Here is a 25,524-nt window from a genome sequence, read left to right on the forward strand (position 1 = left end):
AAGGATAACAGCTGATCTTTCAATAGAAACGCTTCAAGCCAGGAGGGAATGGCAAGACATACTTAAAATGATGAAAGAAAATAACCTACAGCCCAGATTATTGTACCCAGCAAGGATCTCATTCAAGTATGAAGGAGAAATCAAAAGCTTTTCAGACAAGCAAAAGCTGAGAGAATTCTGCACCACCAAACCAGCTCTCCAACAAATACTAAAGGATATTCTCTAGACAGGAAACACAAAAACGGTGTATAAACTCGAACCCAAAACAATAAAGTAAATGGCAACGGGAACATACTTATCAGTAATTACCTTAAACGTAAATGGGTTGAATGCCCCAACCAAAAGACAAAGACTGGCTGAATGGATACAAAAACAAGACCCCTACATATGTTGTCTACAAGAGACCCACCTCAAAACAGGGGACACATACAGACTGAAAGTGAAGGGCTGGAAAAAGATTTTCCATGCAAATAAGGACCAAAAGAAAGCAGGAGTAGCAATACTCATATCAGATAAAATAGACTTTAAAACAAAGGCTGTGAAAAGAGACAAAGAAGGTCACTACATAATGATCAAAGGATCAATCCAAGAAGAAGATATAACAATTATAAATATATATGCACCCAACACGGGAGCACCACAGTACGTAAGACAAATGCTAACAAGTATGAAAGGAGAAATTAACAATAACACAATAATAGTGGGAGACTTTAATACCCCACTTACACCTATGGATAGATCAACTAAACAGAAAATTAACAAGGAAACACAAACTTTAAACGATACAATAGACCAGTTAGACCTAATTGATATCTATAGGTCATTTCATCCCAAAACAATGAATTTCACCTTTTTCTCAAGTGCACATGGAACCTTCTCCAGGATAGATCACATCCTGGGCCATAAAGCTAGCCTTGGTAAATTCAAAAAGATAGAAATCATTCCAAGCATTTTTTCTGACCACAATGCAGTAAGATTAGATCTCAATTACAGGAGAAAAACTATTAAAAATTCCAACATATGGAGGCTGAACAACACGCTGCTGAATAACCAACAAATCACAGAAGAAATCAAAAAAGAAATCAAAATTTGCATAGAAACGAATGAAAATGAAAACACAACAACCCAAAACCTGTGGGACACGGTAAAAGCAGTCCTAAGGGGAAAGTTCATAGCAATACAGGCACACCTCAAGAAACAAGAAAAAAGTCAAATAAATAACCTAACTCTACACCTAAAGCAACTAGAAAAGGAAGAAATGAAGAACCCCAGGGTTAGTAGAAGGAAAGAAATCTTAAAAATTAGAGCAGAAATAAATGCAAAAGAAACAAAAGAGACCATAGCAAAAATCAACAAAACCAAAAGCTGGTTCTTTGAAAGGATAAATAAAATTGACAAACCATTAGCCAGACTCATCAAGAAACAAAGGGAGAAAAATCAAATCAACAAAATTAGAAACGAAAATGGAGAGATCACAACAGACAACACAGAAATACAAAGGATCATAAGAGACTACTATCAACAATTATATGCCAATAAAATGGACAACGTGGAAGAAATGGACAAATTCTTAGAAAAGTACAACTTTCCAAAACTGGACCAGGAAGAAATAGAAAATCTTAACAGACCCATCACAAGCATGGAAATTGAAACTGTAATCAAAAATCTTCCAGCAAACAAAAGCCCCGGTCCAGACGGCTTCACAGCTGAATTCTACCAAAAATTTAGAGAAGAGCTAACACCTATCCTGCTCAAACTCTTCCAGAAAATTGCAGAGGAAGGTAAACTTCCAAACTCATTCTATGAGGCCACCATCACCCTAATACCAAAACCTGACAAAGATCCCACAAAAAAAGAAAACTACAGGCCAATATCACTGATGAACATAGATGCAAAAATCCTTAACAAAATTCTAGCAATCAGAATCCAACAACACATTAAAAAGATCATACACCATGATCAAGTGGGCTTTATCCCAGGGATGCAAGGATTCTTCAATATCCGCAAATCAATCAATGTAATACACCACATTAACAAATTGAAAAATAAAAACCATATGATTATCTCAATAGATGCAGAGAAAGCCTTTGACAAAATTCAACATCCATTTATGATAAAAACTCTCCAGAAAGCAGGAATAGAAGGAACATACCTCAACATAATAAAAGCTATATATGACAAACCCACTGCAAACATTATCCTCAATGGTGAAAAATTGAAAGCATTTCCTCTAAAGTCAGGAACAAGACAAGGGTGCCCACTTTCACCATTACTATTCAACATAGTTTTGGAAGTTTTGGCCACAGCAATCAGAGCAGAAAAAGAAATAAAAGGAATCCAAATTGGAAAAGAAGAAGTAAAACTCTCACTATTTGCAGATGACATGATCCTCTACATAGAAAACCCTAAAGACTCCACCAGAAAATTACTAGAAATAATCAATGACTACAGTAAAGTTGCAGGATATAAAATCAACACACAGAAATCCCTTGCATTCCTATACACTAATAATGAGAAAACAGAAAGAGAAATTAAGGAAACAATTCCATTCACCATTGCAACAGAAAGAATAAAATACTTAGGAATATATCTACCTAAAGAAACTAAAGACCTATATATAGAAAACTATAAAACACTGGTGAAAGAAATCAAAGAGGACACTAATAGATGGAGAAATATACCATGTTCATGGATTGGAAGAATCAATATAGTGAAAATGAGTATACTACCCAAAGCAATTTATAGATTCAACGCAATCCCTATCAAGCTACCAACAGTATTCTTCACAGAGCTAGAACAAATAATTTCACAATTTGTATGGAAATACAAAAAACCTCGAATAGCCAAAGCGATCTTGAGAAAGAAGAATGGAACTGGAGGAATCAACCTACCTGACTTCAGGCTCTACTACAAAGCCACAGTTATCAAGACAGTATGGTACTGGCACAAAGACAGAAATATTGATCAATGGAATAAAATAGAAAGCCCAGAGATAAATCCACGCACATATGGACACCTTATCTTCGACAAAGGAGGCAAGAATATACAATGGATTAAAGACAATCTCTTTAACAAGTGGTGCTGGGAAATCTGGTCAACCACTTGTAAAAGAATGAAACTGGACCACTTTCTAACACCATACACAAAAATAAACTCAAAATGGATTAAAGATCTAAACGTAAGACCAGAAACTATAAAACTCCTAGAGGAGAACATAGGCAAAACACTCTCCGACATACATCACAGCAGGATCCTCTATGACCCACCTCCCAGAATATTGGAAATAAAAGCAAAAATAAACAAATGGGACCTAATTAACCTTAAAAGCTTCTGCACATCAAAGGAAACTATTAGCAAGGTGAAAAGACAGCCTTCAGAATGGGAGAAAATAATAGCAAATGAAGCAACTGACAAACAACTAATCTCAAAAATATACAAGCAACTCCTACAGCTCAACTCCAGAAAAATAAACGACCCAATCAAAAAATGGGCCAAAGAACTAAATAGACATTTCTCCAAAAAAGACATACAGATGGCTAACAAACACATGAAAAGATGCTCAACATCACTCATTATCAGAGAAATGCAAATCAAAACCACTATGAGGTACCATTTCACACCAGTCAGAATGGCTGCAATCCAAAAGTCTACAAATAATAAATGCTGGAGAGGGTGTGGAGAAAAGGGAACCCTCTTACACTGTTGGTGGGAATGCAAACTAGTACAGCCACTATGGAGAACAGTGTGGAGATTCCTTAAAAAACTGGAAATAGAACTGCCTTATGATCCAGCAACCCCACTGCTGGGCATACACACTGAGGAAACCAGAAGGGAAAGAGACACGTGTACCCCAATGTTCATCGCAGCACTGTTTATAATAGCCAAGACATGGAAGCAACCTAGATGTCCATCAGCAGATGAATGGATAAGAAAGCTGTGGTACATATACACAATGGAGTATTACTCAGCCATTCAAAAGAATACATTTGAATCAGTTCTAATGAGGTGGATGAAACTGGAGCCTATTATACAGAGTGAAGTAAGCCAGAAGGAAAAACATAAATACAGTATTCTAACGCATATATATGGAATTTAGAAAGATGGTAACAATAACCCTGTGTACGAGACAGCAAAAGAGACACTGATGTATAGAACAGTCTTATGGACTCTGTGGGAGAGGGAGAGGGTGGGAAGATTTAGGAGAATGACATTGTAACATGTAAAATATCATGTAAGAAACGAGTTGCCAGTCCAGGTTCGATGCACGATACTGGATGCTTGGGGATAGTGCACTGGGACGACACAGAGGGATGGTATGGGGAGGGAGGAGGGAGGAGGGTTCAGGATGGGGAACACATGTATACCTGTGGTGGATTCATTTTGATGTTTGGCAAAACTAATACAATTATGTAAAGTTTAAAAATAAAATAAAAATTAAAAAAAAAATAAATAAATAAAAATCCCAAACTGGGGGCTTCCCTGGTAGTCACTGGTTAAGAATCTGTCTTCCAATGCAGGAGATGAGGGTTTGATCCCTGGTCAAGGAACTAAGATCCCACTTGCTACAGGGTAACTAAGCCCACGCACAGCAAGTAGAGAAGGCCCACGTGCCGCAACAAAGACCCAGCACAGTCAAATTTTTTAAAAAATGAAAAAAAAAAATCCCAAATTAATGAGTACATTTTTATATAATTATCTTTGAATTTATTTTATATCATATCAGAAGAGAATGAATAAAACTATCATTTTTAAAGGAACTATTAATATTCTGAACCAAACACCAGATACTCTATATGTATGACTTCAAATCAAATTAAAAAACAAATCAAAGTTTCCCTAAGTGTGAAAAGAGCAGAGAGTTGTCTAATAAGTTTAGCCCCAGAATCAGATTACCTAGGTTCATCCTGGATCCAGCCCTTATCAGCTCTGTGACCCAGAACAGTTACCCCGTATTCATAAGCTTTAGCTCTTTTACCATAACATCATAGAAAATGACAGTACCTACGGTTAGTGGGATTGCCATCAGCATGCTAAGTCCCCAGTACCTGATACATAATAAGTTCTTTTTTAATATAAATTTATTTTAATTGGAGGCTAATTACTTTACAATATTGTATTGGTTTTGCCATACATCAACATGAATCCGCCACGGGTGTACACGTGTTCCCCATCCTGAACTCCCCTCCTACCTCCCTCCCCATCCCATCCCTCTGGGTCATCCCAGTGCACCAGCCCCGAGCATCCTGTATCATGCATCGAACCTGGACTGGCAATTCGTTTCACATATGATATTAGACATGTTTCAATGTCATTCTCCCAACATAGTAAGTTCTTAATACCAGTCATCAGGATTTAGCTATTAAAATACTACAAAATATAAATAAAATATTGTATTTAAACCAATTAGCCTCAAAATTCTGGAGGAAGAAGCAACCTAAACGATGGGACTGAACATGTTATCTGCTGACAGGAGGATGGAAGCAAAAAGAACTTCCACTTATCTACAACGTTCCAAAAGCTGCTAAAATCAACTATATATTAGATGATTAAAAAAAAGTTACAGTATGGTACTTGAAATCATTGCTCAATTAGCTCTGTGGCAATATCCCCGTCTTTGGTACTTAAACACCAAATAGCTACTTTATAATGTGCCAAGCACACTGCTAGGTATAACATAGTACTAATCATTTATTTAACACTGTACAACTAATAGAAGATTTCCATACACACATCAATTGAACAATTTAACAAATGTTCTGTTAAATACCCTGTGCCAAATCCTGTAGTAGAAACAGAGAAAAATACAAACATATGAACTCCTTTTCTTTTTAAAGAATCTGTGATCTAGTGTAGGAGAGAGACAAACAAGTAATCGTTATGGTGATGGCTGTAACTGACTACTGACTACTATGGAAACTCAGATGAGGCCGTAAAAGAGACCAAAAACTACAGGGAGGAGTCATCTTAAATGAAATCTTATAAAAAGTGGCTAGAGGGACTTCGCTGGTGATCCAGTGGTTAGGACTTCGCTTTCTAATGCAGGGCTTCAGGTATGATTCCTGTTCAAGGAGCTAAGATGACAACGTGCCTTGGGGCCAAATATTGTAACCAGTTCAATAAAGACTTTAAAAATGATCCACAGATTTTTTTTTTTAAGTGGCTAGAAACTTTTCAAAGGCAAAGAGACCAAAAAAAAAAAAAAAAGGCCATTCAGACAGAGGTTATCATAACAACAACTAACATGTTTTCAGCATTTCTATATGCTTAAATGCTTTATTGACATTAATTCACATAAGCACGACAAGGATCCCCTATCTCTCTCTTTTTACAGAGAAAAGCAGATTGCCTAGTTTACATCACTTGCCTAAAATCCAGAGGATTAAATGGAGGGGCGGGGTTTGAATCCAGTTCTGCCTGAGTTCCAGAGCCCACGCTGCCTAGTATTCTCCCATACTTACTCCTACGGCCTGTGAATAAGAGTAAGATTAGGAAACAGTGGGGCTTACAAGTAAGACCAAAAGCAAGATTTCATTACATTAACATGGAAATATTCCTGTGATCTTGAACCTTGGAAATTTCTTTTTTGTAACTTGGAAAACTACAGTTGCTCTTTGGCAATCTAAATTTGCTAGGCAATCCCTTTAGTCTGCTCATTTTTCTACTGCATAGAAAGCAACTATCTTCTTATGGGCTAATGGTAACTAGGCCATCCGACTGATAATGTCTTTTGTACGAGAGAGCAAAATGTGTAGTAAAGCTTATTGCTCTAAGGTCCACAATTCAATGTTAAAACTGCTATAAAAATATCAAATTACCAAACTCTCTGGAAAAGCATGCAGAATTTAAAGTACTTCATGAAGGCCAGCTAATCATGTATTCATTCATGCATTCAACAAACACAACCCAGCATCTCTTCTGTGTTGGGCCCTGTGCTAAGTGCTGGACATACAAAAGCAAAATAAGCCTTCAAAGAGCTTAGTCTGTGCACATAACCTCTGTTGAATGCTGTTGAAAAGAAAACTATTAAAAAAATGTGTTATTTCTCCTCCATACTGGTAAAAAAGTACCCAGCTCCATTCACAAATGACTCATTCAATCAGGAGAAGACAGCAGAAATTTTGATTATCAGCCCCTGCCGAGACCCAGTTCTCTCCATAAAGCACAATTCAAAACATTCCAGGAAGAAAAAAAACTCTGAGAAATACCTTCTTTTTACAAAACAAGTGGTGCTCATGACGGTTTACCCATGTCTCAATGTCTCTGCCTGGGGAATTTCTATTAACTGGAGGCAAAGAAAAACTAATCAGGCACCTCCCACTGTCACAGGAATACATTTCCCAAAGGGGTCATGGTACAAAAAGGTTAAAGGAAGGTGAAGGTGAAAAACAGAACTGTTACTTGGAGAGCTTAAAGATATTTTTGAAGGTTGGTTTAGAATTCTCAGTATTATTTATAATAATGTAAGAAAATGGACTCCAAATTTTAGTCAACTTAAAAATGAGAAACATAAAAAAAAAATCAAAGATGGAAACATCAGTAAATAAGGTACTACCTTCTGGCTACTGTTACTCAGTGTCAGTGATGTAAAGTTTGTAGCCTCCTGACTTCAGTTAAAATTCATCTGATACTGTTTTGCAGGCTGCTATTTGACAGCTACTGTTGAAGTATCAGAATCGTAGTACCTTACCAAGGTTATTTCTTATGTCCTCAAATACGAAAGCAGGTCAAGCACAATCTTCAAAAAAAGTTTATATTGAAAAAATAGCTGCTGAATGTCTAATAAAGATGCCATTCATATACAAAATTTTATTCAGGTGGTCTTTCCTTCTGGTAACTTTTCTATGAGGGATGCTCTTCTTCAATCCATGTCATTATCAGTATATTTTAATCGATTATTGATCAAATTTGTGAATAACAAGAGCAATGTGTTTTACATTTGAGAACTGGGCCATTTAATGTCAGTAAGGAACATTTACTACAAAACTTTAAGGTCTATAAATTTCTACATAACAGGAAGAAATAAGACATCAAAAGATGATGGTCTGTTAGAATAAATAGATCAAAACCTTCTATAAGCCAGGGTGATTTGAAAGTCCTAACTCTTGTATGTGTTGAGATGTAAGTCAGTTGAAACTCATTTGAAAAGATGTAAGTCCGATGTAACGCATTTGAAAAGATCCTGATGCTGGGAAAGATTGAAGGCGGGAGGAGAAGGGGACGACAGAGGATGAGATGGTTAGATGGCATCACCGACTCTATGGACATGAATTTGAGTAAGCTCCGGGAGTTGGTGATGGACAGGGAAGCCTGGCGTGCTGCAGTCCATGGGGATGCAAAGAGTTGGACACTACTGAGCAACTGAACTGAAGTCAGTTTAACAAAATGTACTATCACGGATGGACACTCAAGACATAAACTTCTTTAGGGTGATCAGGATCCAGTGTAGAATTCCCAAAACTGCACAAATCACCAAATCATCCAGTTCACCTAATGAGCCAAGTGGCATGCTTTTCAGTCTAAGGCTAGGCTATAAATTATGGGGTAATTTTAAGTATTTACCATCCCCCCATTTATTAAATAAGTAAGTCGTAACCACCTCATCTCTAGAAAGCAATCCTTTAAATGACACTGTCATCAACTGCCTGTATCCCAACAACACTGATCAGAATATTAAGAAAATGGCATCCACATCCATTGCCTTTACAAAACTGGAGCTACAGTCTCTTCTGCAGCATGGCCTCTCTAGGGAACCTTAAAATCTCTGCAAAGAGATTAAAACAATGAATTAGGGATGACTCAAGTTTCAGGGTTGACCCCATCCTGAAAATGTGAGGCAGGCTGTCCATGGATGACGCTCTGAAGAATACTAGCTTCAAGGATAAACTTCAATGCCAATCTAATCTGATCTAAAATCTGTTTTCCTCTGCCTGCCCTCATCCTTATTTCTATTCTGTCACTTCATTAGCCTCTTCATTTACTGGAGGGCAGTCTTTAGCAGCACGGTCCAATAAAAATGTAATACAAGCCACACATGCCCTGCTAAACTGACTAGCAGCCATATTTAAAAAGTAGAAACAGGTGAAGTTAACTTTAAAATGTTTTATTTAATATGTATAGCCCCAAACGTCATTTCAATATGTAATCACTATTAAGTTGTTCACGAGCTATTTCACATTGGTTCTCTAAGTCTTCAAGATCCAACACGTATTTTACACTCAGCGCACATCTCAGCTGGGACCAGACATGTTCCTAGTGCTCCACTGCACAGTACGAGACAGCACAGGTCCAGAACAACTGTTAGGTGTCTGGTGTCAGCCTGCCTGGGTTTGATACCCAGCTTTACCCCTGAGGGGTCATATATCCTTAGGCAATTTAATCTCTTCCCTCTCAGCTTCCTCTTTAGCAAAATGGAGTTAATAACTGTATCCATTTTTGTTAAGAGTTAAAAGAGCAGTGCTTGGCACATACACACCCTTGATGGCTGTTAAAACGATTACTCTCCAAACACAGCACCCTCTTTCTTCATTCTTACTCTCTGCATTAGCCTATCCCTTATCTGTCAACTAATTTAAGTATTCCCATTTGTCTCCAGCTCTCCAAATTCACCTTCTCCTTCAGGACTTGGATTAATTATTTATGAAGTTTTATTGCATCTATCAATGATCTTTCCCTCTTGTGAAACCACAGCATTTGATTATATTTTCCTTTCAGAATTATAAATTGCGTTGGGTCATTTGTTGTGTTGTTAACTTGTCTGGTTGATCTTAAATGAATACCGTGTCAATACAGCTAAACATTTAAGCCTTGGAGGACAAGGAATATACATACTGTGTGTGCTCAAACTCTTACACACACACATATATGCATCTTCAAGAACATTGTAGGTACTTAAATATTTATATCCATTTAGGACATCAAGTCTTTGAAAATAACCTTCTTACCCAAAGGTTTCCCCATATATCCCTATAAAAGAAGCAGGATTTAAATTAACATATTTAAATATAGTAAACAAATCAGATGTTGATTCTAAATATTTTAAATTTTCACAGAAATACAAAAACATTTTATTTTTATAAACTTTATATACAAAGACTTTATATTCCAAATCAAAACTATCTTTTGTAAATAAGTTTTCTATGTAAAATTATAAATATATATTGATAAATTTTGATAATTCTCTATTCCATTTTAGTCAGAAAAAATAATTAACCATCTTTAGCTTTAGTTTTGATTAAGAACAGAAGAAACAGAATATTTTTGTTCTAATTAAAGTCTAAATGGCAGAATCTGACAATGTAAAAAAAGATCCTCTAGAAATATTGCTCAATATAGTTGGCCTAATATGGATTAATGGATCTTTGTATCTGACAGATACACACACACACACACACACACACACACATGCACAATGCATATTTCAACATTTCAAAACAAAACTTGTATCATTGCTTTAAAAAGATCTTGCATCAGTAAAGAAAAACCAATACATTCAATTAAGCATTTACTTTCAACCTGACTTTTTGGTAGGCTAGAAAAAACAATTACAAAGAACACTGAGTTCCCAAATAAACACCATATCATTTTGAAGACAAAAAAGAACAACCACATCATTCTCAAAATGTGTCTGTATTCTATTATGCAAATATTCTTTTTGCCAACAGTGAATAAAACAGGTTATACTCAAAACAGCTAAGAAATGGCAAATATTGCCTATTGGAGACATCTACAATTAGATCACGAGACTGCCTCCCTAGGTTTGTTACTTTAGTGCTATGACTCATGTGCCAGATGCTGCTCCTAAAGCAGTGATTTTACAACTACAGCACAGCAGGACAGCATCAGCTGTAAGCCAAATATTTCAGATGTCCATGTTTCAACTGGGCTTTCCCACCTCATTTCCAGTACAGCCTACTGAAAAAAAAGGCACTTTCAAGTACATGAGACACGACTATTGAGCCTGTGTTTGAGAGCAGGGGAGCCACAACTACTGAAGCCCTCGTGCTCTAGAGGCCGTGCTCCGCGACAAGAGAAGCCACTGCACTGAGAAGCCTGCGCACTGCAACTGGAGAGTAGCCCCTGCTCACCACAACTAGAGAAAAGCCTGCACAGCAAGGAAGACCCAGGACAGCCAAAAACAAATTTAAAAAGTAAATAAATAAACAGTAACAATAAAAAGAAGTTTGCCAGTTTAGATTACTATGTTAGTTATAATTACTATGTCATTACTACTTCATTTGCTAAAATTACCCCTCACTCATATTTTATACCACACCTTGAATCATACTTGCTCTCTATTTAAACAAAATTCCTAAGCTTATCTCCAATCAACTTATATGATGTAGAGAGAAATAAACACGAGCAAAATGAAGTTATAAGTATTAGTAATGAAAAGCAACAACCTCCTCATTGACAAGTAATTTGACTTTTCAATCATTTTTTAATACATATCACTGAAGAGGACTATTTTGAACTGTCTAGAATAACTGGCAACATAAATTCTTGTTCTTACCCTTATCAGGTAAATGAATAAAACCAATGGCTTTAAAACATAAAATGTAACTACAACTTCCTCTAGGGAGAATTTTTTCCCTAAAGAGATTAGATTATACTAGTATTAAAAAAACTGTTCAGCTTCTCACTTGATATCATCAGTCATTTATAGTCACTGAAACCTTCGAACTATGGAGAAAACATTGTAATTCAAGCATCAAAAAATAATAGATGTCTTTTAAGGTATATTTCCAACGAATGAATTATTTTACCAACAAAAGCTTAAATGAGAAATTCAACTTTTGCTTTTCACAGTTCTATTTAATTTAAAATATACATTATTCCAATTTGCTTCTGAACAGTCTGTCCTCATAAACTGAGTAATAGTTTCACATTTAAAAAGAACCTGAAGCTAAAAGGGAAAATGAATTCTAGAAGTGGGCAATTAATTTGACAGTATTTGCTTTCTTCAATATAAGTATGTCAGGATCGAAAACTAAATGGGAAACTGAAATCATTAAATGTTAGGAAAAAGAAAATTTAATCTCCATGGTCTAAGAAAAGATCTTACTCGCATTGAAGCAAATTCATTTCCATTCTTCTAAAACAGGAAAAAGGGAATGTACTTGTTTCTATAAAGAGCACCAACCTCCAGAACTTGTAACTTGTAAATAATTCGTAGGTTCAACAATTTTAGTTGGCTATTCTTGGCCAAGCCACAGAAAGCATCACATAGCAATACAAAGAAAAAAAAAAAAAGACTAAAGAATAGAGAAGCTACTTCATTTCCTATGCCTCAGAATTATTCATCTTTTTCTATTTCTAAAGAAATGGAAAATGGGAATATAAATTTTATATTAGCATATCCTCTCAGCACATAAAAATATGCAGCAATCTAAAATGAGGAGGCTCCCATTTTCAACAAACATCAGTTTCTTTCAAAACACCAGGATTAAATCAGACTAGGTCTGTAAGGCCCCTTCCAGTTCCAGATTTCTAAGGACTCCTGTTATCAAATAAGTGGCCTTCTATATCACTCAAGGAAAATGTTCTGACAGTTCAAAAAAGGACAGAACTGAAAATATCTTTAAGCAGAAACAAAGTGTATCCTCTTGCTCTAAAGGGCTTCCTTGGAGGCTCAGATGGTAAAAAAAAAAAAATCTGCCTGCAATGCAAGAGACCCAGGTTTGATCCTGGAGTCGAGAAGATCCCCTGGAGAAGTGAATGGCTACGCACTCCAGTATTCTTGCCCAGAGAATTCCATGGAGAGAAGAGCAGTGCATAGACTTGCAAAGAGTTGAAGACAACTAAGCAACTAACACTTTCACTTTTCTTGCTCTAAATAGTTACAAAAACACAAGTATGCTTCTTTTGCTCCAAATCTAAGAAATCTTTAGACTCATCCTAACAAAAATGATAAAAACAAACTGTAGACTTGAAGAAATTTAACATGCCCTATTCTTCTTTCTACTCATTTTATTTTTTAAAGGAAGTCACTGACTAAGGGCAACAATATATTTTGTATATTAGATAGAACTTACGCTACGGTTTTTCCAGTGGTCATGTATGGATATGGGAGTTGGACTGTGAAGAAAGCTGAGCGCCAAAGAATTGAGGCTTTTGAACTGTGGTGTTGGAGAAGACTCTTGAGAGTCCTTGGACTGCAAGGAGATCCGACCAGTCCATTCTGAAGGAGATCAGCCCTGGGATTTCTTTGGAAGGCATGATGCTAAAGCTGAAACTCCAGTACTTTGGCCACCTCATGTGAAGAGTTGACTCATTGGAAAAGACTCTGATGCTGGGAGGGACTGGGGGCAGGAGGAGAAGGGGACGACAGATAAGATGGCTGGATGGCATCACCAACCTGATGCACGTGAGTTTGGGTGAACTCCGGGAGTTGGTGATGGACAGGGAGGCCTGGTGTGCTGCAAGAGTCGGACACAACCGAGCAACTGAACTGAACTGAACAGGGAACATAAATGAAGGTGCAGGTATATAAATACTGCTCACCAAAGCTAATTTCTGCAAATTCTATAGCCAATTCAGTATTTTCCTTACTTATTCAATTCTAATATGATTGTCCTTGTGAGAAAACTTTCCTCATAGTTAAGGTAAATTCTTCCAATACCAGCTTAATCTTGCTATTACTTGTTGCTTTTAAAAAAAAACACAGATAAAGTCTGATAATAACATTAGCATCACCTAAGAACCATTTTTCATTTACTGGAAGAGCAAAAAGCAAAGAAACTGATAACACAGGAAGATGACAAATGTGTGTATAAATGAGCATTTCTGTTTACCATGGACAGGAATAAACCTGACCAATTTTTAGACTAACTATGTGACTGTGCTCAACAACTAAAATGTGAATTTCTATTATCCAGCAATTCCAATCCCAGAAATTTACATACAGAAATATTAACATCATAGGTAAAGCATGTATAAGGATGCTTACTAGAACATTTTCTTGTAGCAAAAATACCGGAAATACTCTAAATGTTCATTGATAGGGTAATGTTTAAAACCTGGTAGTCTTCACTGAAATAACTGTACAGGCATTAGAAAAAAAAAATGCTACAGTTATATACACAGGTTGAAAAAGAAATTGACATTTTGACACTGTCAAAACAGCTGACATTAAAAATTAACCAAAAAAGTTCCAGAAGGTACATTTTACAAAAATGAGGCCATAATATAAAATGTAAAATAGAGAAACAAAACATCCCAGCAGCATGTATGTTTACTGTCTAAGCAGAAAGTCTGGAAGATTCTCGCTAGGGCAGCACTTTATAATGACAGAATTTTCCATAATGATGGTGGTGTTCTGTATCTGTGCTGTCCATTAGGTAGCCAATAGGTAGGTACATGTGGCCACTGAAATGTAATTAGTATGACTGAAAAAGTGAACTGTAATTTTTACTTAATTTCTATTAATTTATACTTAAACAGCCACATGTAGTTAGTGGCTACTATACTAAAAAGCTTAAGACTAAAGTTTTAACATCTGGAAGGGGGGATATGAGTAGCTAGAAGACAGATTTTATGTCTGACTTTATACACTTAAAAAAAATAGAGGCGATGTAATAATAGGTGATTATCTCTCTTGACCTGAGAGTCTCTCTTCTGAAGAATTTATATGTGAGGCTTAGGCTCACATGATACAAACAACAATGATCTGTGTTCAAAGAACTGGTTTTGGTCACCTTTTCAAAACAGCAATATGGTATGGCAGACACCCAAGAATTTCAAGAGTTCTTTCTCATGAGGAAAGTTCATTTAGGGTCTCAATAGTCCCAAATGATATTAACACAGTAGTCATACAAAAACACTTACTGTCGTACAGATCCAGAACTGTCCCTGTGTAGACCATTAAATACCATCTGAAGAATACCAATCTAAGGAAAAGATTCTTGACAGACACTACAAAGGCCACCCAACTGGTCATTCTATTTCCACTTTCACCCACCATTCCCATTCATTCTCTTCTTTGCTAACACAGAAATGTCTTTCAAATATTAACCTGGCTGTCCTATTTCTCAGTTCAAATTCCTTGCACAGGTTGCCACTGCTATGTTTCTCAAGTTTCAAACGCCATCACCCTGCTACTGCCTTAGTCCTGTCTTTACTTCTGAAGACCCTGATCTAGAGTTGTATAAACATCTCCCAAATGATCACCTACCTCTAACTCAGAACTACAAAACCTATCCTTTTCAGAGCCACCAAACCCATCTCTCTGCAAATCAAATCTTGAAATGCTATACTTTTGCCTTACATCAGTGGTTACCCTCTGCCTATAGCAGAGATGCCCAGGGAACTGCAAATGGATTACAGATGAGCCAAGATATTGATCCTCTCGGCTCTCAGGATAGCTTGGTAGGGCCTGGGGCTACTGGAACTTCTAGCAGGTCACTTCTCACCATGAACAGCTTTGTTTTACATTTTACGACCTATTTATTATCATACTAGTTTATATATTTTATTGACACACAACATAAAAGCTATCAGAACCATTTTTAAGTGCATTAGTAGTGTTTACTGACATTGTTGTGAAACAGAGCTTCAGACCTTTTCCATCTTGCAAATCTGAGACTGTAATGCTCACTAGACAAGACTCCTTTTCTCCCTCTCCCTAGCTCCTAGTAACTACCATTCTACTTCCTGTTGCCATGAATTTAACTGTTTTAGATAAATGGAATAATTTAACTTTTAGATAAATGAATCATGCATTTATTTTTTCTGACTGGCTAATTTTTCACACAGCAGAATGTTCTCAAGGTCATTCATGTTGTCACATGTGATATGATTTCCTTCTTTTTAATGGCCAAATAATATTCCATCTTATACATATATATACCCCATTCCATTCATCCATCGACGGACATTTTGGTTGGTCCCACTCCTTGGTTTTTATGAACGATCCCTCTATGATTATGGGTGTGCAACTATCTCTTCTAGATACTATTTTCAGTTCTTTTAGATATACACCTCTAAGTGAGATCGCTCAATCATATAGTAATTCTATTTTATTTTTAAATATGGTTTTCCACAGCAGTTGCACAATCCTAGCAACAGTGTACAGAGTTCCAGTTTCTCCATATCCTCGCCAACACTTGTTATTCTGTTTTTAGTTTTTTAATAGAAGCCAAGCTAGTGAGTGTGAGGTGATGCCTTACTGTGGTTTTCATTTGCATTTCTCATGATTCATGATACTGAGTATCTTTCATATGCTTACTGGTCATTTCTATAACATCTTTGGGAAAAAATCTATTCAAGTCTTTGCTCAGTTTTTACTTGTATTTTGCTGTTACTAGGCTGGAGAAATAAGGTATTGTGAATACAGATCCTTTATCAGATATATGATTTGCAAATATTTTCTCCCATTCTGTAGGCTGCATTTTCACTTTGTTGACTGCATCTTTCAATTCACAAGTCTTAAGGTCTGATATAGCCCGATTTACCTATTTCTGCTTTTTTGCCTGTATTTTTGGTGTTATAACCAAAAACCCACTGCCAAATCCAATGTCATGAATTTTCCCCGGATGCTTTCCTCTGAATTTTATAGTGTTAAGTCTTATATTTAGGTCTTTAATCCATTTTTGTTAATTTTTGAATGTGGTATAAGATAAGGGTCCAACTTCATTCTCCTGTATTTGGATACGCAGTTTTCCCAACACCATTTGTTGAATAGACTGTCCTTTCCCCCTTGAGTGGTCTTGACACTCTTGTCAAAAATCACCTGATCATATATGCAAGGGTTTATTTCTGAGCTCTCTCTAATCCATTATTCTGTCTTTATGCCAGTACCACATTTTTGATTACTATAGCTTTGTATATATTTTGAAAATAAAAAAGTAAAGTCCTCCAACTTCTTCCTCCTTCTTTAAAATTGTTTTCACTATTCAGGGCCTAGGTCTCATTTTTTATGCATGTTATAATGAAAAAGAAAAAAAAAAACACACTGGGAACAACAGCTCCATAGAATGTCTTCAAGCTTTCTGATTATATACACCCCAAAAGAATTTTTCAGTAATATGTGCCTCCTTGACAAAAATGTAATTTCTGATATACTAAACATGGATATTTTAATATAGTATTTATATCATCCTTTTAAATTTATTCAGTGGATTCTAAATACTTTTGGGAAACAATACCCACAAATACCCATTTTAAAACTATGATTAGTGTCTCTAAGAATAATTTTATAAGTTCTTTTTTCTCACTGAATTCTTATCTCCATTCTATTTCCTCCACAGAATGCTATTTTAATGTAATACAGATATATATCATCAGTCCGAAAGTTTCTCTGCAAAAAGAGTTAAGAATTCACAAAAAAGTTTTCTTGGGATCTAAGGCTCTAAATATTATTGTTTTATTACAATTATTATTAGAAGCAGATAACTGAAAAAACATACATTATCACAACTTTGAGAAATAATTATTAAACATTAATAGCAAATATTATTTGGAAATCCCTTGTTGAGATGGATGGGGGGTGGAGTTTACAGAGACTTAAACACAAATTTTTGCTTAAATGCTTTGGAAGCAACTTACTATAATAATATTTAAAATGTGTGAGAAGTAAGCCTTTGTGTAGTAAAGCAGAATGGAGGGTGGGAAAGTAGGCATTTACACAGGTGCATCTGGAAACTAATCTATTTAAAACTATCTGTTCCCAAGTAACCCTAAGCAAATTTCCTTGTAATTCCTAAGTATTCTTATTTCCTTTCTACTGCATAAAATCTAAATTCCTCTGCCAATCTGTCTCTTTACCCTACCACATCCCACTCTTCCAACAGAATTTACTATCTCCATCTTTCTGAACCCCATACTGTTTCACATCCCTTGCCTGGCCATTTTCTCTCCACCTGAACCTCTGTGAAACTATTAAGACATGGTGAAAACAGTTCCTTCGTGAAGATTTTTCTGAGTCCACTATACAGCATTAGCCAACACCCCTTCATTCTCCAACTATCATATGCCAAATTATAGCACAGTACCTCTAACACTTCTTTTACATACTGATCTCCTTTATTGGCTCAAAGGTCCTTGAGGAGAGGGACCTATTTTATTTACCTTTAGGACTACTTTGTATGTAGTAGATGCTCAATAAGTACCAGCTGAATAAAGGAATTAACTAGTCCTGTGTCAGTTTTGTCATCGACAGAAATTTATCTCCTAAGACCTCTTCCAACCTTAAACAGCTACTGAAGTGCAGTAACTAGGAATTTTCTGAAATTCTTATAAATATTCTACTTTCAGATTACTTTTCTCTCCCTACTATGATCACAAACAAATGAAAGCATTTCACTCAGTATAAAAAAATGGGTACTTTATACCATTTATAATATTCCAAATTGAGTCCATGACTTTAGGTTATCCTAAAAAGCATACTTTTCTTAGTGATTGGACAAAAACAAACTTTAATTGATGACTCAAAGGTAATTTCCTGTATGCTTTATCTTCTTCTATCTTTCTGGTAAAAGAGCAAGAAGGAAAGTAGAGGCTGCTCTACCTCATTAGAATGTTAACAGAAAATTAACTTACTATTAGGTAAATTAATGTGCTGTGCTTAGTTGTTAAGTTGTGCCCAACTCTTTCCGACCCCATGGACTGCAGCTTGCCGGGCCCCTCTGTCCATGAGGATGCTCCAGGCCAGAATACTGGAGTGGGTTGCCATGCTCTCCTCCAGGGGATCTTCCTGACCCAGGGATCAAACCCAGGTCTCCCGCATTGCAGGCAGATTCTTCACCAACTGAGCCACCAGGGAAGCCCAGGTAAATTAACAGATCCACAATATTATAATATGTAAATTACCTCCAAATAGTCTGATTCTCCCTATCTGTACATGTATTTCTTCCCTTCTCTCTCTTTTTTTTTTTTGGCCTAAAAAAATGAAAATGAGTCACTCAGTTGTGTTTGACTCTTTGCGACCCCATGGATTGTAGACCACCAGGTTCCTCTGACCATGGAATTCACCCAGAACACTGGAGTGGGTGGCTGTTCCCTTCTCCAGGGGATCCTCCCAACCCAGGGATCGAATTCAGCAATTACAAATATCAGAAAACTCTGGTACAGAAATCCAATCTCCCTGGAAACTGTGTCACTGTAGGCCAGGTGGGGACCTATACTATTGCCCATCTCCAAAATGTCAAAATATGAGAGCAAATTTTATGTCTAAAACAGCATCTGATTGAGTAGAACCAGTTATTAATCGCTTGCAATGAGGGAGACCTGGGTTCAATCCCTGGATTGGGAAGATCCCTGGAGGAGGGAATGGCAACCCACTGTAGTGTTCTTGCCTGGAGAATCCCATGGACAGAAGAACCTGGGGGCCTACAGTCCATGGGGTCAAAAAGAGTCAGACATGACTGAGCGATTAAGCAGAGCACAATTACTAACATTTATTTGGAGAAGGCAATGGCAGCCCACTCCAGTACTCTTGCCTGGAAAATCCCATGGGCGGAGGAGCCTGGTAGGCTGCAGTCCATGGGGTCGCTAGGAGTCGGACATGACTGAGTGACGTCACTTTCACTTTTCACTTTCATGCACTGGAGAAGGAAATGGCAACCCACTCCAGTGTTCTTGCCTGGAGAATCCCAGGGACGGGGGAGCCTGGTGGGCTGCTGTCTCTGGGGTTGCACAGAGTCGGACACAACTGAAGCGACTTAGCAGCAGCAGCAGCATTAGTATAAATTAATGTAAAGACTGGGAAATAGGGTTCAAGATCTCTTTTAAAGCAATAGACGACAGTCTCATTTCATAGTTGATGATACAAAGTAACACAAAGTCATACTGTTGTTTATTCTCTGACAATTCAAATATAGAGGTGTAGTTTTGAGTTCAGGGTTCCCAGTACTAGGTCTCACTTTGTCAACAGCAGCCATCCACATTAAAAAAAGAAACAAACAAACAAAACCATTAAACCAACAGACAAGTCTTCAAAATTATCAGCTGCCTAGGACAAATCATGACAAGTAATTCAGTTTTCTATTTTTTGCAGGAGGGGGCTGTTTATATATCCTCCAGAGATGAGCTTGTATAAGAAATTAAACTATATAAGCTTGAGGCTTCCCTGGTGGTCCCATGGTTAAGAATCTACCTTGTAATGCAAGAAACAAGTTCTATCCCTGATTGGGGAACTAAGATCCCACATGCAGCAGAGCAACCGAGCCCACGCACCCCAACTACTAAGCCTGAGTGTCACAACTAGAGAATCTGTGCTTTGCAACGAAAGATCCTTCATGATGCAAAGAAGATCCGTTATGCAGTAACCAAAGATTTCAAATAAATATTTTTTGAAAAGATACATACTAAAAGCAAAACTATATAAACTAAATAAAATGATCTCATGATTTCTATTTCCCAATAATCATTTAGAACAAAGTGAAGAAAAGCAAAACCAAATAACCACCATAACTTCATTTTTACAATGCAAATTTTCACCCTCATAAAAATTTAGGTTCAGATTTTCTTAAAGATGAACTCTTCACAAAGCCTGATGTTTTGTAAAAGATGGGCAGAGAGATTACTGAGATCTATAAACCAGTCATTCCAAGAATTCCAAGTAAACTATTTACAACAGGACAAGCTATTTTTTAGACTTTCATTTCTAAATTAAAGCACCATTTTAACTGTAAAATACAGATCTGGCAAAGGGGTTCACTGATTAAGAGGGTTTTTTCTCCACTTATCTTCCACTTGAATTGCTAGTAGCCACAATAATACCAACATACATATACCAAATAATTTTATTTAAAAGGGTAATAAATTAAATTGTATTTGAAAACTCACAGGCATATTATAAATTAATCTGATGTCTCAGGTATGATTATATTCCCAAACGCCTGGATCAAATTCATAGCCTATGGCTACTCTCCACTGTGTGACCCTGCACAAGTATTCAATCTGTAGCTGCCTAAATTTCAGCATTCATAACCATGCCATACAACATGGTAGCCACCAGCTATATCTGACTATTTAAATTTAATTAAAATTAAGTAAAATTAAAAATTCTGTTCCTCGCAGCAACTGCCACATTTCAACGGCTAGTTCTGGCAAGAAACGACCGTACTGGACAATACAGACTTGGTGATGAAAATAAACAAGATGAAATGCCTGCAAGTAACAAATGAGAAAAAGGGATAGTGATGCTGTTTTAGATTACATACTCAAAAAAGGTCTCCCTGAGATGCACTGAGCATGCAAGGATCTGCAGACAACATCCAAGGTGGGGACAAGAGCAAGGGCAATGGTCTGAGGTACAAACGAGCCTGGTGGGTTTCCCTGGAGGCTCAGAAGGTAAAGAATCCGCCTGCAATGAGGGAGACCTGGGTTCGATCCCTGGGTTGGGAAGATCCCCTGGAGGAGGGCATGGCAACCCACTGTAGTATTCTTGCCTGGAGAATCCCATGGACAGAGGAGCCTGGCAGGCTACAGTCCATGGAGTCGCAAACAGTCGGACACAACTAAGCAACTAAGCACATCACAGCTTTAACAACAAAAAAGTGTCTGAAGCATAAGAAATAAGGGGAAAACAGTATGAGGGTACAAGAAGCGGCAGGAAGTGGGGTCTCACGGTCCTTTAAGCCATGTGAGAACTTTGGATTTTATATTAAGTGCAACTGAAACCACAGGCAGTTATAGAGAGAAGACTGTTATGATTAAACTGTCTTCAAAAGTTCACTTTGACAGCTTTTGGAACTACCTACGAGTTAACTAACTAACAAGTTAACTAACAAGTCTACAAATTAACAAGTCTAGAGAGGGTACGGAGAAAAGGGAACCTTCTTACACTGTTACTGGGAATAAAAGTTGGTTCAGTCACTATGGAAAACAGTATGAAGGTTCCTCAAAAAAAAAAAAAAAAAAAAAAACCTAAAAATAGAACCGACTTATGACCCACCAGCAATCCCATTCCTGAGCATGTACCCAGACAAAACTGTAATTCAAAAAGCTACATGCACCCCTATGTTCACAGCAGCACTATTCGCAATAGCCAAGACGTGGAAACAACCTAAATGCCCACTAAGAGATTAACGGATAAGGAAAATGTGGTGTGTGTGTGTGTGTGTCACACACAATGGAATATTACTCAGCCATTAAGAAGAATGAAATAATGCCATTTGCAGCAACATGGACGGACCTAGAGATTACCATACTAAACAAAGTGAGTCAGAAAAAGACAAATACCATATATCACTTACATGTGATATCTAAAATACCACACAAATGAACATATCTACCAAAGAAAAACAGACTTAAGGACACAGAATAGACTTGTGGTTGCCATAGGGGAGGGGGTTAGGGGCGGGAAGGATTGGGAGATTGGGATTAGCAGATACAAACTATCATACACAGGAAAAAAAACAAAACCAACCATAGAAGCAGGAAGATCTGTTAAAAGACCAGTTCCATCTAGCACGTGAGAGAAGATGGTGGCCTGGACAAGGGGAGTGGCAATGGGATAGAGGAAATGTGTTCTTTCCTCTGCATCCTTTATCAACAGTCCTATATCCACCATCATTCACAACCTGGCTCCTTGGAACAGGCAAATTTATTTTTTAACTCCTCTCCCGCCCTTCCCCTGAAACTGTCCTAAGGTCCTAGTCACCTCCATCCACCCAAAGCCAATGAGCACTTTTCCATCCTCATCCTAGCTGATCTCTGCTGTGTTCACAACTACTGACCACTCCTCCCTTTCATCAGATTCTCTCTCACTTCTGGGGCATTACGTTCACCTAGTTTTCCTCTTTCTGTTAAGTCTTCTTCCCATTCATCTCTATTTGACTTAAACTTCAGTGCTCCTCTATGGTTACATCTTCAGTCCTGCATTCATTTCTCTATATTCATAACCCTTGAGACGGACTGACACTTTTTACTGGTAACTCCTGAGTTAACACCTCGAGGCCAGGGATCCTTATTAAGTTTTAGACCTGTTCGACTAGACACTGCATACATTTAAAACTGGACAAACTAGATGCATTTAAGATGTAAAAGATCCAAAACCGATCTCCTTCATTCCCTTTCATTAGAAACCCTTGCCCAAGTCAAAAGCCAAAGGCAACCTCACCTCCCTCTCACTCACCAGCTACAACCCCCAGCACCAGATCTTCACTAGGTCCTGCAGATTCTTTCTTAATATCTTCCTGATCTAGCTGCTGATCTCAAGTCCTGCTGAAGCTACTTTAGTCCATGCTTGCATCATTTTTGCATGGGTTATTGAAATATCCTCAGAATGAAGTTCCCTGCTTCCTATCTCTCCTCCATACTGCTGCCAACACACTTAACAATTATGCAAGAATTTTGCTGATTCCATTAAGGACAAATTTTATCACATCATTCCTTTGCTTAATGTCTTCAGATGTATCTGACTCCTTTCACAAGGCTTCTCATGATCAAGCTCCTTATTACCTTTATGACTCTTCTCCTCACACCGTCCTCTTCAGTCATTCAGCCTCTCTTAGCTAAATACCATGCCATTTCAGGCCTCCCTTCTTCTACAGGTGCTATTCCCTCTCCCCTATTCATCTAAGGGCCACTTCAAAGGTAGACTTAAGTACCTCCACTTCAAAGACTGTATCACCTAGTGCCATATGTATATATACGGCTCACACTGTACAGGAGGGGTTAACTTATTTGTCCCAGTACACTATACTGCTCCTAGAGGACAGAGACCACCAGTCTCACTTGATTGGCAGCACTACCGACAGCACAGAGCTAACAGTCATAAATAGATGTGATTTGATACTTTCTAAATTTTAAAAACGGAGAGAAACTTATTTACTGGGCTTTTCATCATCATTCCAATACAGCACAAAGCAACAGCACTTTGGACATATGGCTTTGCAGTAAAATGGAAATAAAAAAAACTGACACACAAAACATACCCCCTTTAAAAGGTAAAACGCAGGAAATTCTGCAGCAGAATAAACAGACTTGGGGTTTTACACTACGTGGGCAAGTCACGCTGTTTGATGATAATAACAAGCAGAAGGCTTCTCATCTCATTAACTTTTCATGGCCAAGCTGCTGTGATTTTAACTCCTGATGTGGCTTCTCACTCCCTGACAGGTTATTTTCCTTTATTTGGGAGCCTCCAACTCACCACCTCAGGAGTCTCTCACTTGTCAATCACTTATTTTCTAAACCTGAATGGGAAGAAAGAGGATGGAAGAAGGCAGAGAGTGGGCGATGACAGACACTTTCAGAAAGAGAAGCAGCAGAAGGCCACACAGTCCCAAACACGGAGGAGCGTGGGGGCTGAGGCGAAACCAGGATAGCGCGCTGACAGCTGGCGAGGAGTGGGGAGGAGGATGCGATCACGGGGCAGGCAGTGTAGAACGGGGGACCCCGGGCCGGAGGGAGAGGGGGAGACGGAGAAGAGACTCAGAAAAGTAGGAGTTGCGGGGTGGGGAAGTGGGCTAGGCAGGGAGCAGAGCAAGCCAGATGCAGTGTTTTGGCTGAGGGCGGAGTGGCTTAGGCGAGAGGAAGACAACACCGACGCAGTCGGGGCAGACGGACACGGCTTCAGGACGCACGGCAGGGGATCCGCGCGGAAAGGAAAGGGGAGGCGAGAGAGGAACTAGGAGCGCCGGGGCGGGCAGGAGACCCGAGCCCGCCGCGCAGGTCCCGCGGGAGGAGGCGGGGAAGGGAGCGGCGAGGCGGGGGCACTTACTGGGGTCCCTCCTCACGGCGCCGCTGGGGGTCTCCTCCCGCAGATGAGGGAAGAGGAAGTCCCGGGCGGCCTGGAGGTCCTGGAAGGAGCAGAACTGGACAATGGAGCAGGCCATGGCTCCGGGAAGCCCGCTCGGGCATTCACCTTACCTCACCACGCCCTGCCCCCTCGCCACCCCGCCGCTGCTCCAGCCGCCACCGCGGAGCCCGAAGAGCTTCAGCTACACAGGGGGCGGGGAAACCAAACCGGAAGCTGTCAGCGCCCTCGGTTCCGCCGCCCGGAGCACTGCGCATGCGCGGGACAACCCAGGCGCTCTGGCGGGCGAAAGCCGAATCACCTGACCGGCGGCGTCCGCGGGGTGTAACGTCGCGGTGGAGGCCGGGATCCGGCTTCAGTCCGGGTTCTGCATTCGCACCGGGGGTGAACCCTTTTAGTCATTCTGGCTCTTAGCCAGAGGTGACCTCATTGGACGTTGTCCGCGCCGGCCTTTGAGCCATTTAACCAGTCTTCTAGATGGCCTGGTGGAGAATAATACCTGTTAAGCTACTGCCAGGCCAGTGGGGGACGGTGTCGTGCAAGTATCTGAGTTTGAAAAGATCAAATTCTCTTCTGGAAGTCAGCTCCGTCAAGCCTAGTTCTAAACGCCTCATATAAATTCTCGTCACACTATGCACGCCTAATACAGTACTTATTATACTGTATTGTCCTCTGTTGTTTTCCGACATCCGTTTGCTTTTTCATTCGTTTCTCCGTCCATTCAACAAATTCATTGCTCCTCTTCTGTGTCAGGCACGCAAGGCTTCAGTATAAAGCAGAGACCAAAAGAGGTGAAATACTTGTTCCATGGAGCTTAAAATTCT

At 38.6% G+C, this 25,524-nt stretch overlaps 1 protein-coding gene across 1 annotated transcript in view; it reads right to left on the reverse strand.

The window, feature by feature from the left end:
* Positions 1-24,901, reverse strand: part of RAB3GAP2 (RAB3 GTPase activating non-catalytic protein subunit 2) — a 112,567-nt gene extending 87,666 nt beyond the window's left edge. The window contains exon 1 of the mRNA XM_070767967.1: positions 24,665-24,901. Coding sequence (XP_070624068.1) covers positions 24,665-24,779 — 115 coding nt within the window. The 5' untranslated portion in view covers positions 24,780-24,901. The remainder of the gene's footprint in view (positions 1-24,664) is intronic.
* Between the last annotated feature and the right edge of the window lie 623 nt (positions 24,902-25,524).

The sequence above is a fragment of the Bos indicus genome, chromosome 16 (assembly GCF_029378745.1).
Source record: "Bos indicus isolate NIAB-ARS_2022 breed Sahiwal x Tharparkar chromosome 16, NIAB-ARS_B.indTharparkar_mat_pri_1.0, whole genome shotgun sequence".
NCBI lineage: Eukaryota > Metazoa > Chordata > Mammalia > Artiodactyla > Bovidae > Bos > Bos indicus.